The sequence below is a fragment of the Triticum aestivum genome, chromosome 3D (assembly GCF_018294505.1).
Source record: "Triticum aestivum cultivar Chinese Spring chromosome 3D, IWGSC CS RefSeq v2.1, whole genome shotgun sequence".
In the NCBI taxonomy this organism is placed as follows: domain Eukaryota; kingdom Viridiplantae; phylum Streptophyta; class Magnoliopsida; order Poales; family Poaceae; genus Triticum; species Triticum aestivum.
In genome coordinates, this window is record NC_057802.1 from 433,481,795 (window position 1) to 433,494,671 (window position 12,877).

At 50.2% G+C, this 12,877-nt stretch overlaps 2 protein-coding genes across 2 annotated transcripts; one reads left to right on the forward strand and one right to left on the reverse strand.

The window, feature by feature from the left end:
• Nucleotides 1–398: 398 nt before the first annotated feature.
• LOC123079412 (pectinesterase) lies at nt 399–3,377 on the forward strand. Its single transcript, XM_044502182.1, has 2 exons — nt 399–1,489; nt 2,389–3,377. Exons 1-2 carry the CDS (start codon nt 544–546, stop codon nt 3,078–3,080), a joined length of 1,638 nt encoding a protein of 545 aa, XP_044358117.1. The 5' UTR covers nt 399–543; the 3' UTR covers nt 3,081–3,377.
• Nucleotides 3,378–7,739: 4,362 nt separating this feature from the next.
• LOC123079413 (disease resistance protein RPS2) lies at nt 7,740–11,030 on the reverse strand. Its single transcript, XM_044502183.1, has one exon. The coding sequence runs from the start codon at nt 10,600–10,602 to the stop codon at nt 7,873–7,875; it is 2,730 nt and encodes a 909-aa protein (XP_044358118.1). The 5' UTR covers nt 10,603–11,030; the 3' UTR covers nt 7,740–7,872.
• Nucleotides 11,031–12,877: the final 1,847 nt, after the last annotated feature.

The window sequence follows — 12,877 nt, forward strand, 5'->3', positions numbered from 1 at the left end:
GAGAGCTCCTTGCATGATCCAACGGGGAATGTATCCGGTGCACCGGATGCCCGTAGCGCATTTTAATATGTTCAACTTTTTTGAAAGAAAGATCCAAAACATTGCTAGAGGTACAATTTTTTTTTGAAGCAATCTCAAGATACAAAAATAACAAATTCGACATTGAATAGTACATAACAAAAGTTGAGCTTTAGATTTGGCCCGTTATCACATTGAAGTAAAAAAAAATGTATCTCGTGCAATGTTTCGAATTTTGATATGAAATTTTATGACAACATACATTGGTGTTGTATGTACTAGACCTTTTTCAGATTTTTTGAAACGTTTTAAAATGTGATACGGCGTCTGGCGCACCGGTGCATACTTCCCTGATTTGACAAGTTGTGCACCAGGTACATCCCACAACCACAACTTTATGCAGAGCAAATTCATGGAAGCAGTAGAGCTCCTAGGCTGGCCAGATCATGCACTCGCCTATATAACCCACTAACACAGACTCGACAAGTGCATTTCCAAGTTCTAATCGGTTACACAACAATCGCCATGGATCCGATCAACGAGCCCCTTCTCTCTTTTCCACCACAAAGAAACTGTTCCCTGAGCAAAGTTCTCTTGGTCACACCGATCTTTCTGGCTACTCTGCTTTGCTTTTGCTTCGCCGCCTTCCTCGTCCTCAGCCCTGCCACGGTCACGGTGGACCTCTGCACGAACTCCCCGGACCCGGCCTCGTGCCACGCCATCGTCGCCGACGCCGTCCTGACGTCTCCGGACGCCCACCCGAGCCGACCGGCGCAAGTGCTTCCCGCAATAATCGACAGGTCCCTCCACCAGCATGACGCGGCCGCCGTTGCGGTGGCCGCCATGCACTGGCGCGCCAGCGACCCCAGGCAGCGCGCGGCGCTCGCCGACTGTGTCCAGCTAATGGAGCTCGCGCGCGACCGTCTCGCCGGCGCGGTGGACCACGCCTCGGTGGCGCCCGAAGACGCGCGCACGTGGCTCAGCGCGGTGCTCACCGACTACGTGACGTGCCTAGACGGCCTCGACGACGGGCCACCGCGCGACGCCGTGGGGGCGCAGCTGGAGCCACTCATGTCCCTCGCGAGCGCGTCGCTCGCCGTACTCAACGCCGTGGATTCTGACACGGCTGCCGACGACATGCTCGCCGAGGCAGTAGACGAGCTTCCATCGTGGGTGCCGAGTGCAGACCGTGCGCTCCTAGAAGGATCCCGCGCCGTTCAGGCGGACGTGGTGGTGGCCAAGGACGGGAGTGGCAAGTACAATACGGTGCAGGCGGCGGTGGACGCGGCCCCGGACCGCGGCAAGCGCCGGTACGTGATCTACGTGAAGAAGGGGGTGTACAAGGAGAACCTGGCGGTGTGGAAGAAGAAGCGCGAGCTGATGATCGTCGGGGACGGCATGGACGCGACGGTGATCACCGGCAGCCGCAACGTGGTCGACGGCGCCACCACTTTCAACTCGGCCACTCTAGGTAAGGATGCTTCTTCTTCTCTCTTTTTCTTGTTCTCTCTTAACTTTGCGTCTTTCCGAGATTCGCACTAATTTCCCATCTATGAGACTATGACCGCGATTGCACCTTTAGTATGTTCGATAAACTTTACTAGTTTCTTCTTTCTTTCTTTCTTTCTATCATGATGAAGGACCGCATCAAAGCCTTAAACCCTGCTGCCTTTCGGCTTTTGCATTGCCACATTCTAGCTAGTGCAATAGAGACGATCTTTGGCATCACAAAATCAATCTGTTTGCCGAAGAACATGCATACAAGATGTGCGGTGTGCGTACGCTTATGTCAGTGAAGAGTGGTCAGTGAATACACTGATTGCTGCTGGCCATAAACCAGTCACCTAAATTTAGTTGGACAAGTTTGGTACCTGTTCTTACGAGATAGAGTAACAATAAAGAATGAAGCTACCGGTGCTAGGTGCGCCATACAGTTGCGATTAGTACCGGTTATTACCCGAAAAGAATCGACAATGGGGTATAGATCACGGACACAATGATGGAAGAAACAGAAAATATAGCACATATCGAGCATTTTCTACAACTAGTTATCAAAAGCGCTAGCTTTTATTCCCGCCACCACCTAGCTAGCTCTCCTAAGCACGCCGGTGATGCATCGCATAACGTACGCGCACAATTAATTTTGCACGTGTACGTACGTATGTGTACTACACAAGTATATACGTACTGGAAGGTCGTTACGGATTCTCCACTCTTTGGTTGAAAGCAAGCATGTGATCGCCTTGCACACCCATGGATGCCTGATGCCTCACATTTTACAACAGTATGCATGGCCGCTAATGGCGTCCTGAATTAAGCGGACAGTCGTCAAGGATTAACGGTTGTGTGTGTCGAACTGGAATGTTGCAGCCGTGGCAGCCGACGGAGTCATCCTACAGGACCTCAGGATCGAGAACACGGCGGGGCCCGAGAAGCACCAGGCGGTGGCCCTGCGCGTGAGCGCCGACCGCGCCGTCATCAACCGCTGCCGCGTCGACGGCTACCAGGACACCCTCTACGCGCACCAGCTGCGGCAGTTCTACCGCGACTGCTTCGTCTCCGGCACCGTCGACTTCGTCTTCGGCAACGCGGCGGCCGTGCTCCAGAACTGCGTGATCACCGCGCGCCGGCCCGCGCGCGGGCAGAAGAATGCGGTCACCGCGCAGGGCAGGACGGACCCGAACCAGAACACCGGCACGTCCCTGCAGCGGTGCCGCGTCGTGCCGGCGGACGACCTGGCGCCCGTGGCCGAGGCGTTCCCGACGTTCCTGGGCCGGCCGTGGAAGGCCTACTCGCGCACGGTGTACATGCAGTCGTACCTGGGCGCGCACGTCCACCCGAGGGGGTGGCTGGAGTGGAACGGGGACTTCGCGCTCAACACGCTCTTCTACGGGGAGTACGCGAACGAGGGGCCCGGGGCCGGCACGGCCGGGCGCGTCAAGTGGCCGGGGTACCGCGTCATCACGGACGGGAGCGTGGCCGAGCAGTTCACCGTGGGGCAGTTCATCCAGGGCGGCTACTGGCTCAAGGGCACAGGTGTGGCGTACGATGATGGGCTCTGATCCGTGGTTACCGGCCCTTCGTTTGATGTTTGTTTACTCGCTCATCAAATCTTTAATGGCAGTTCTGTCGATTGGCCGTTCGATCACCACGGCATCTAAATAAAAGTGATTTATCAGTGTCATACTTATTATCTTGTGGCCTTAGTAAGCACAAGCATAAAACCTCAGATGGTTAAGTTGATCTGATTGGATGTTGCATTTCATGCTTGACAATTTTGTAGCCGTTGATTTTCTTGAGAACAATCTCCCGGGATCATTTGCTCCCGGATGAACACCGCAAAAAAAAGTGTTAAAATGTTTTCAAAAAATTCTGATTTTTTGTGTGGATATTCGTGTTAGTGTCGCAAGATTTTTTTTGGCTCCTTCATGACAAAGTCAGTACAAGAAATGTTCTGCACATAAAATCTTTCTATCTACCATCATACAAATGTGAGTTGTGCCAAGACAACACTGAGGAAACGACCCTTCACCTGTTTTGGGACTGCCCTTTTGCTCTTAATTGCTGGGTTTCCATCCTGGGACCTAAACATAGAAGGATTTCAGTTCATGATGATATAAATTTGATAATTGAAACTCTGCATGGCCCAATTGCTCTTGAGATAACCATCATGGGATGCTGGCACATATGGATGCAACGAAATGGTAAAATCTTCAGAGCTCAAACTCCATGTATAGCTTCTTGGAGAAGTCTACTCAAGGTTGATCTGATATTCCTTCAGCACAGAATCAAGAACAAGTTTCAAGACCAGCTTCGTAACTGGTTTGACTAGCATCTATAAAGCCTCATGAACACCATGGGATTTCCTAGAGCAGGCATTGGATAGGCTTTTGCCATGTAAATAGATTTTTTTTTGCTTTCTTTCACCTGTATATGTACCTTTTTATTAATATATTTGTCGTAGAATGATTGTTCTACGGTTTCACTTTCAAAAAAGCATGCTTGACTCATGCGAAACGGAGCAGTAATGTTTCGTCGGTGAAAAAAAAACAAATTTAGGGTAACATTTGGTCTTCAAAATTTGTCCTTTTTTGCACATACTAAAATCTTTAACCCTTTTACCTAAAACTTCGCAGGTAGCATTTGGATGTGACTATAAATACATAAAAAAAATGTCAGGATTTTTTTGACATTTCAAAAATTATTTTCCGTGCCCAGGAGCACGTACTCCCGGAAACCAAATTGGATTTCCGAGAACAACTGCAGTTTTACAAGTGAAGACCCTCGAAGAAAGTAGAACTTTTTTTGCGGGAAACTAACCTCCTTACACCCGCTAGTAGCCGGCGACAAGGCCCGCCCACATGGAAAAGGACGTCACCACAAAAGGGACTCATCAATGCCGTCATGAGGTGTCCACTCTGGGGAATCCTCCTTGAAGATTTCTTTTCAAGAGTACGCAATCTCGTAACATAGCTTTGTAGAAGGCAGAAAGTTATTTACAAGACAAGAGAAAACGGAAATTACACCGCCATGAAGTGGCATGCAACGGCTCTCCAACTCCTTCTATGTGTTTTAGGATCCTAGCTAGGTTTTTCTGCACTAGTGACTCACTTAGACAATTTTCTATGTGTTTTAGGATCCTAGCTAGGCTTTTCTGCACCAGTGAATCACTTATACAATTTTCTATGTGTTTTAGGATCCTAGCGAGCATACATTGAGGACTCCACAAGAAGCACTCCTGCAAGCACTCACTAAATAGCCCTTCAGATCGAACATGAAGTAGGAGTCTAGTTGGCAAATACCTGGCACAATACGAATTAGCATGTCAATACAAGAAACGTTGTAAATTATTGCCAAAAGATAAAATAAATTAAAACTCGTAGACTGATGCAAGTGCATGTAGTCCTCCAATTTTGGCAATCATTTCCCCTACCATGATGATGACAAAAGTCTCATGGTTCGCTCATATATAGTTATTTCCTTCGTGTTCCAGTATTGGTTACATCTGTTCATTCCCTTCCTTTGTCGTGTTGTCCCGTCCAAAACAAGAAGGAAAGTGGCACCACCTAAAATCGATTAGCTTTTGATACTTTATGTTACTTAATCTTTTCCACTATAGCACTCACACCTACCTACTCTTGGGTAGTAAATGATATATAAGATGCCATTGTTCCCCTACAATCACAAAATATCTCCTTCTCCTCCCTCTCCAAGACACATTCACAAATGCCATCGCACCAACGGGAACATAGATCTAGTGATGAACCCAAGATTGGCGATGGTAGTGGTGATCGCGATGATACAAGCAAGAAGAGGTGCATCACCAATGAACTCCCGTCCTTCAATTCTACAAGACATGATTTGCATCTCCTCGAGTTCAAGAGTGGAAACCAAAAGAATGGAGATGAAGATGATGCCGAGGTGGAGATTCAACTAACTCAAGTGGATGGGAAGGAGACTGGTAATCCATCCAAGAGCCCCACCAGATCGTTGGAGTTAGGGGGTGATACCTCACCTCACCAACAGGGGCAACTATGGGAAAAGGACCAATCAGGCACATGGTGGAAGCAGTGCATTAGCCCTGACTACCCTGAGGCAAAATTCCGCAGCCACTTCCGGATGGGTTGGGGCACCTTTGACATGATCTGCGATGCATTGGCTTCCTCTATTGCCAAAAAGGACACCCCACTCCATCCTGCCATCCCCGTGCGCCAACGTGTTGCTATTTGTGTCTGGCGCCTCGCAAGTGGTGAGCCCCTCCATGTTGTCTCTCAACGCTTTGGCATTGCACTCTCTACCCGCCTAAAGATCTTTCACGAAGTTTGTGCCGCTATCTGGCACATACTTATGCCCCGCTTTATCCAGTGGCCTGACCAGACAATCGCCTTGAAGGACAACTTTAAGGCCATCTCCGGTATCCCAGACGTTGTTGGTGCCATCTATACCACCCATGTCCAGATCATCCAACCGATATTGTGGGCCAGTGATTACCTCGATTGGGGTCCTTACAATTACAACAGGAATAGCACCTACCTCTCAACCACCATCCAAGGAGTTGTCGACCCATTCGGCACTTTCACCGATGTATGCATTGGTTGCCCTGGGGCCCTGCGTGACGATGAGATCGTCTGTATTTCGGGTCTACAACAGCGTGGAAGACCTCAGGTGATGCCTAGTTCCTGGGTAGTCGGTGGCTCTAGCTACCCACTAATGGAGTGGCTTCTCGTCCCATACCCACACCAAAACTTAACAAGGGAACAACATTCTTTCAACAAGAAGGTCATGAAGGTTCATCGTGTGGCCGTGGATGCCTTTGCAAGGCTCAGGGGGCGATGGGCATTCTTGCAAAAGCGCATAGGTGTGAATATCTCAAACGTCTCTATCGTGATCGGTGCGTGTTGTGTGTTGCACAACATATGTGAGGTCAAAGGGGAGGTGATGAGCCCAGAGTTGCGGTGTGATGTCATCGACTTTGAGACCGTGCCGGAGAACCTTGTGCATTCTGAGAGTGCTAGCAAGGCCAGAGACAAGATCGCACACACACTCTTCTAGTGCATTTGGTGGCACCAACTTCTGATGCTCATTATCAGATTATCATTATTACCATTTTCGACCAATTGGACAATGAGTTCACCGCTCCTCTCCCTTCCTTTCTTGTTAATAACTTCATCTGCATTGAAACCATCCCGTTAAGGATTCCCATTTTATTTTTACTTACTCATTGTATCGAAAGAGAGGTCTTGATGAGGTGGTTGAGATCCCAAGACATCATGTAAAAAAGCATACCGGCGAAGAAAACATCTCCATTGCTATCTTTTTTTCTTGACATTATTTGTTTTGAGATTGTTTACCACATACGCCATGTGGTTCTGGTTTGCTTAATTTACATCAATTCGATCAATTTTTTTTAGGCTAATCAACTTTTTTTTAGGTGACTGAGGCTAATCAATTCGATCAATTAGAATTTTTTTTGAGGGGTCGATCAATTAGATCTGAGACAAGGTTTATTTCAAAAGCCCATAGTATAATTCCAATCCCTCTTTTTTTTTTAACTATGCGCACAACCTTGGAGCGGCCCAGTGCCTAGTTGGATCCCCGCGTCAGACCTGACTTTGGTCACTGACGTGTGGGCCCAGGGGAGCTGCGTCCAGTTGGAGGTAGGCGGTAACCCCAGTCCTCCCCGTTCCTGAAGGCCGCCGACTGCCCCGGTCGCCACCTCCCAAATCCCTATTTATTCCCAATGCGTGAAGTCCAGATTCGCTGTTTACAGCAACGCTAGAATCAGGAATTCTAGATGAGATTGCAGCAGCTCGAGGTACGTACATCGGCGCCCGTCATCACAGATTGCAACTACTAGGTTTTCTTTTCATCTTTAGCCAAGTCTAAAATCTGTGATAAGGATACATCAATCACAGTTAGTTTTTTTTAGGGATTGTCGATTGCAATTTGCAGCAGAGCACGCAGGGATATGTTAGCTGCATCAGCCATCAGCCGTACTGCATAGAGATTTGGATCAGCACTGGTTGGTACCGGCAATATATTCATACCAACACCTGCCGATCACTGCTACGATCCATTCATCAGATGTGCATAGTCCAGTCCACACAAAAACAAAAGTATAATCTCTCAGAAGAATGATGACACATCTGAAGGGCATATCAATCCCTGAATTCAGTGATTGATCAACACCAAGCATCTTTTTTGAAAAGTATAAAAAGGGGTGGAGTAAACCTGTTTTTATTTTCTTCGAAATGCCAAGAAAGGCCCGTCGAATGCCAGACGCAAAAGCCCGGCATAAGCGAGGGGAAATGTATCTCTGAAATTTTGGGCCAACATAATGCACAAAAACTGAATTCACTCATATCTTTCATCCAACAGTGGCTCGTAAGATGCTTTGACCTCATCATCATCCCACTCCAACCCATCGAACCAGTCCCTCGCGCATTGTATCACCTTTAGTTCCGCGTCAACAAGTTTAAGCCTCTTGAGGCTTGGACAATCGACGATCTTGAGTCTCTTCAGTGACGGGAACCGCAGCATGCATGCGCTACTGCTCAGCGCCCTCAAATTTGGTAGGCCTTGGAGATACAGTTCCTTAAGTTTAGGGAAGGGCGTGATCACTTTGCTAGTAGTCCCTGCAGCTTGTTCGTCTTCGTTCGCCGCTGCTTCTTGATCTCCATCGCTGAGTGTGATGAGCTCCTCCAGTCCTAGGCAGTACCAGATGAACAATGATGACAGATTCTCGACGCACCCACCCCTGTAGACGATCTTTACCTTCAGAAGGCTCTGCAGGATGATACCCTGCAGGCTATCAAGGGCGGGCTGTTCACACTCGATAACTTCACCCATCCTCATAAAATCACAGGGATCTAAAATGGGGCAATCAGTTTCTTCACTGCCGTCAATGATCACCTCCGCTAGATTGCTGCAGTTTGCGATCCACACTCTCTTCAGGTTTGTCATGGTCTTCCAGAGGTGGCTTGAAGGGAGCTCTATCTTTGTCAGGCCACCGCATGCTTTTATCATCAGATTTCTTGTTGTACCGGCGAGGCGATATGACCGCGCCAGTCTCTCTAGGGCCTCGACCGACTGTACTGTGATGTCGATTGCCTTGAGCCTGCGTAGGCTCTCAAGCTCCTGAAAATCAACACCATTTCCACTCTCACCAACTTTCCAGTCTCCGTAACTGAAGTCCATGTACAGAACTTGCAGCATTTTGAGGCTATCTATGACACCACCTGGGATCATTACAAGCGGCATATGTGAGAGCAGCAGGAACCGCAGACTGACCAGTGATCCTAGCTCCCTTGGCAGTGATTTGATGTATGTGTGATACAAATCAAGGTACTGCAACTGAACCAATGCACTGATCCCTGAGGGTAATTCAGTGATAGAGGTGTGCGAGAGATCTAATACCCTGAGAGATGGCATGAACTGGAAGAAGCCGTCGCACAACTTTTTCAACCCAGCGTTGTTTTGTAGCATCAAGGTCTTCAACAGAGGGCAATTAGGCGTCTCATACAGCTCCACGATGTTATTCCGCATGAAACAAATCCGCTCGGCCTCGTTCCATTTCTCTGCACCTGGTGCTTCCTTGAGCCCAACCCAGGCACGGACAAGCCATTTGGTCTCTTTTGTGCCGAATTCTGATGCTATCCAGAGAGCCATCGCGCGGACCATGGGATGCATACTGATGTGTTCGTCGTCTTTACCTTTTTCCAGCAAAGATGCAATCTCGAGATCACCCAGAAGGTCATGCCCTTTGTTGTATATCTCATCCATCTCAGTGTATAGATCATCTATGAAACCTTCACCGATGCAGTAGCCTATGACCCAATCCTTGGAAATGATGAAGTCCTCTGGAAACAGCGAGCAATACAGCAGGCAGAGCCTTAGCTTGTCACTGGGCAAGTTGTCATAGCTGCTCTTGAGAGGCATAAGAAGGTCCAACTCCATGCCAAGAAGCTGCCATGGGGCAATATTTAGAACAGTGATGGCGTGCTTCCATTCTTTTACAGTGTGTTTGCTTGCCATGGCCCGGCCGACGGTGATGAGCGCGAGGGGCAGCCCACCACATTTCATGGCCACTCCCCTTGCCGGGCGCCAGATCTCTGGGGCGGCACGCACGAGGTGCTCGCCGACCTTGTCACAGAAGAGCTCCCAGGCAGCCATCGGTGGCAGGCGCTCCATCTTGAGCTTGCGACGGACATCCATTCGGTTGCACACGTCCTCCATCCTCGTCGCCACGATGATCTTGCTCTTGGAGTTGTGCTTGGGAACCGGAATGCCGAGCATCCGGAAGTTGAGTGGCTCCCAGAGGTCGTCCAGCAGCAACACAAAGTTCATCTTGGTGAGCACCCTGTATAGCACCCCAGCGCGCTCCTTGGGCGTCCTGTTCTCCCAGCTCAACCCGAGCCGGTCGCCGATGACCTTCTGGATGTCGTCGAGGCTGAACTCCCTGCCAACTTGGATGTAGATGACGACATTGATGTCCTGCGAGCCGATGAGGAAGTCGTTGTTGAACTTGTGGAGCAGCGCGGTCTTGCCGATCCCGCCCATGCCGTAGACGCCGACGACGCCGACGTCGCCGCCCCGGACACAGGCGTGGAGCTCCTGGAGCATCTCGTCCATGCCGACGACGGGCGCGCTGGGCATCTCCTCGAAGCGGACCTGCACGAGCTCGTCGGCGACCTTGTGGAAGTCGCCCTTGTCCTTGAGGCCGGCGGCCTCGGCGAGCGTCTCGTCGGCCCTCTGGCTGAGGCGGTAGGTGGCCCTGAGGCCGGGCGCCTGGTCGGGCGGGAGCTGCAGGCGCGCCTGGTACTCGGCGTGGATCCGGGCGGCGGCGTCCTCGAGCCTGGCGACGCACTCGAGCCACCACTTGACCTGGCTGGTGGCCTCCATCCCCTGGCGCTCGGCGGCGTCCACCATGCGCTTGACGTCGTCGCGCTTGCTCTTGAGCTCGTCCACCTCCTGGCCCAGCGCGTCGATGTAGTCGGCGCAGGACATGACGTACCCGAACGTCCGCGCGAAGTAGTCCTTGAGCGGCCGGAACGCCGTGTCGACGATGGACGCCACGAACTCCATCGCCGCCCGCCGCGAGCCGAATGCCTCACTCTACGCCGAGCGAGGCCTGGATTTGGTCGGCCAAGAACCTGATTTGGGCACGAATTGGAGGATCTGTGCGGCGACGGAGCAGAATGGGGGGCTAATTACTGAAGCAGATGCACGGAGGCGGAAGGGAGGAACCCGACAAGCTGCAATTGGTGCTAGGGGAAATCAGTTGGAGCTTGTGGGTGAAGCCATGGGAAATGGACAAATTGGTAGCTGGGGGGGCGGTGCTCAGAGTAGGAGTATCCTTAGCCAAGAAGGAACACACGGAGAAATGCACACCCGCGAGGTGGAGGAAGATGGACGGGGGCGAAGACTTGGACTGCGCACAGTTGGAGTCCATCACCGGCTCACTGCGACTGCGAGGAAGGTGGCGACTGGCGTGGCGAGTGTGGTGGCGGCGGTGGTGACTTGACTGCGCCACGGCGTCGGGCGGGCTGTTTATTTTTTCTTTTCTTTTCTTTCGTCAGGCGGGCTGTGTGTTCCACGGAGAAACGTGACCACGGTCGAGCTCGAGCATGTCTGTGCAGTTGAATGTGCAAACAAGACAAGGTGTCAAGATGCGTGCATAGTGACAGTGCAGAGTTTTCAACGTTGATCTCCGATGTGTTCGAGACGGTCAATGACAGGTGTCTGTCTGCAAGGGAACGGAAGGTGTCTCGAAGCGGTAGCACACTGTGGTCTTTGGAACATGCCGGCCAATGCATCCGAGTTGAAAAATCAATTAAAAAATAAATAAAGATTCAAAACTTTCTGAAACTTATTTAACAAACATGACCTAGCATAATACCCGTGTAAGTTTACGGGGGAATGACTGTCCTGGTATCCAAGGCAATAAAAAACCACAAGTCCAAAAAATATGAATAGTAGCTTTTATATACTCCTAGTACCGTATCAATTTTGTTTTTCCCCTGTCCATAACACCATGCTTACACGTGCAATGCACGTCTTACAATCATGGAGTGATTTTTTTTTAGAAGCTTGCCGAATGTAAGTATTGCTTTTTTAGCAAGTATTGTTTTTTAGGCAATTTAGCAAGTATTGCTGAGGTAGCAAGTATGGAAGCCCAACCTCATGACACAGATAAGATTTTGCAAATTTTGCCTCGGGCTTAGCACGTCCTCCACTCAATTTGCAACATGGCTCCAGATGTATCACATATTAGGCCTCTTTTCTGGGAAGTGGGAGGCGATGGTTCGAAAACACCGTGGAGGTTGTTACGTTCTACTGTTCATCACGAATCCCACAGCTGTCAGCTGGCAGCTGTTCGATTTAGCACACCAACGGTTATGATTGATGCTCCAGATCCAATTCAAAACTGGTACACTATATGGTAGTATAGATAGAGGTCGTAACCATTGTGCACAAAACAAAGAGGTGTCATCGCCATAATGTGGTCTACATTTTTTTTTCTGTTTTCTTTTATCATTTTTTTCAGCTTTGTAGTGGCGATTTAAGATCAAGTTAGTCCATATCGACACAATAACTATATTTATTGATCAAAATGCGCCGCTTTACATATATTAGTGATTTGAAATGTCGTTTAACAACATTTTCAAAATAAGCAATGTCTCTATTCGAGCGACATTGCTACCTACTTCTACCTACACTCATCGGTGGTCGGCGTCGACTAGTCGTCACCCTTCTTTTCCTCTTCCCCCCTTCTCATCCTCCTTCGAGAGGTCCTCGAAGTGGGCGTAGGGGTCGGACTCACGAGCAGCAAATGCGAGTAGCCACTTCTACTCGTCGGTCAGTGCGGGGCCGGACTCTAGGAGGATCCACTCCTCGTTGCAAGCTTCGAGGTCGAAGAACCGCATAATCGCGTCGATCGGTCCTTAGGCTCTGGTTGTGCCTTGACGGGGATGATGTCATTCCCGGGACCAGCGGGGACGACGTCTTCCTCATACTTCGCCCGGACGAGGGGGCTAGATCCCTCACGGCTGGCAGATCCGTCGATGTCGCGAGAGGAGTATCCAGTGGCTGTGGCGTCTAGTGCATCGGGCGAAGAGTTCGCGCCAGATCACGGCGTCTGGGATGGGAGGTTTTGCTCCGCCGCCAAGTTGAGCCAATAGGCTGCATTCTTGCGCGACAACATTGTCCCGGTTGGTGGAGGATATGGGAGGAGAGGAGGCAACTAGGGCTTTGGTGATGGGGGTGTCTCGCCGCCATGCTTTTACCGAGGATGAAGCCACGTGGTCATCCGAACGACTGCCTTGGGAATTGGGGGAGCGGTGGAGGCCATTACTCAACA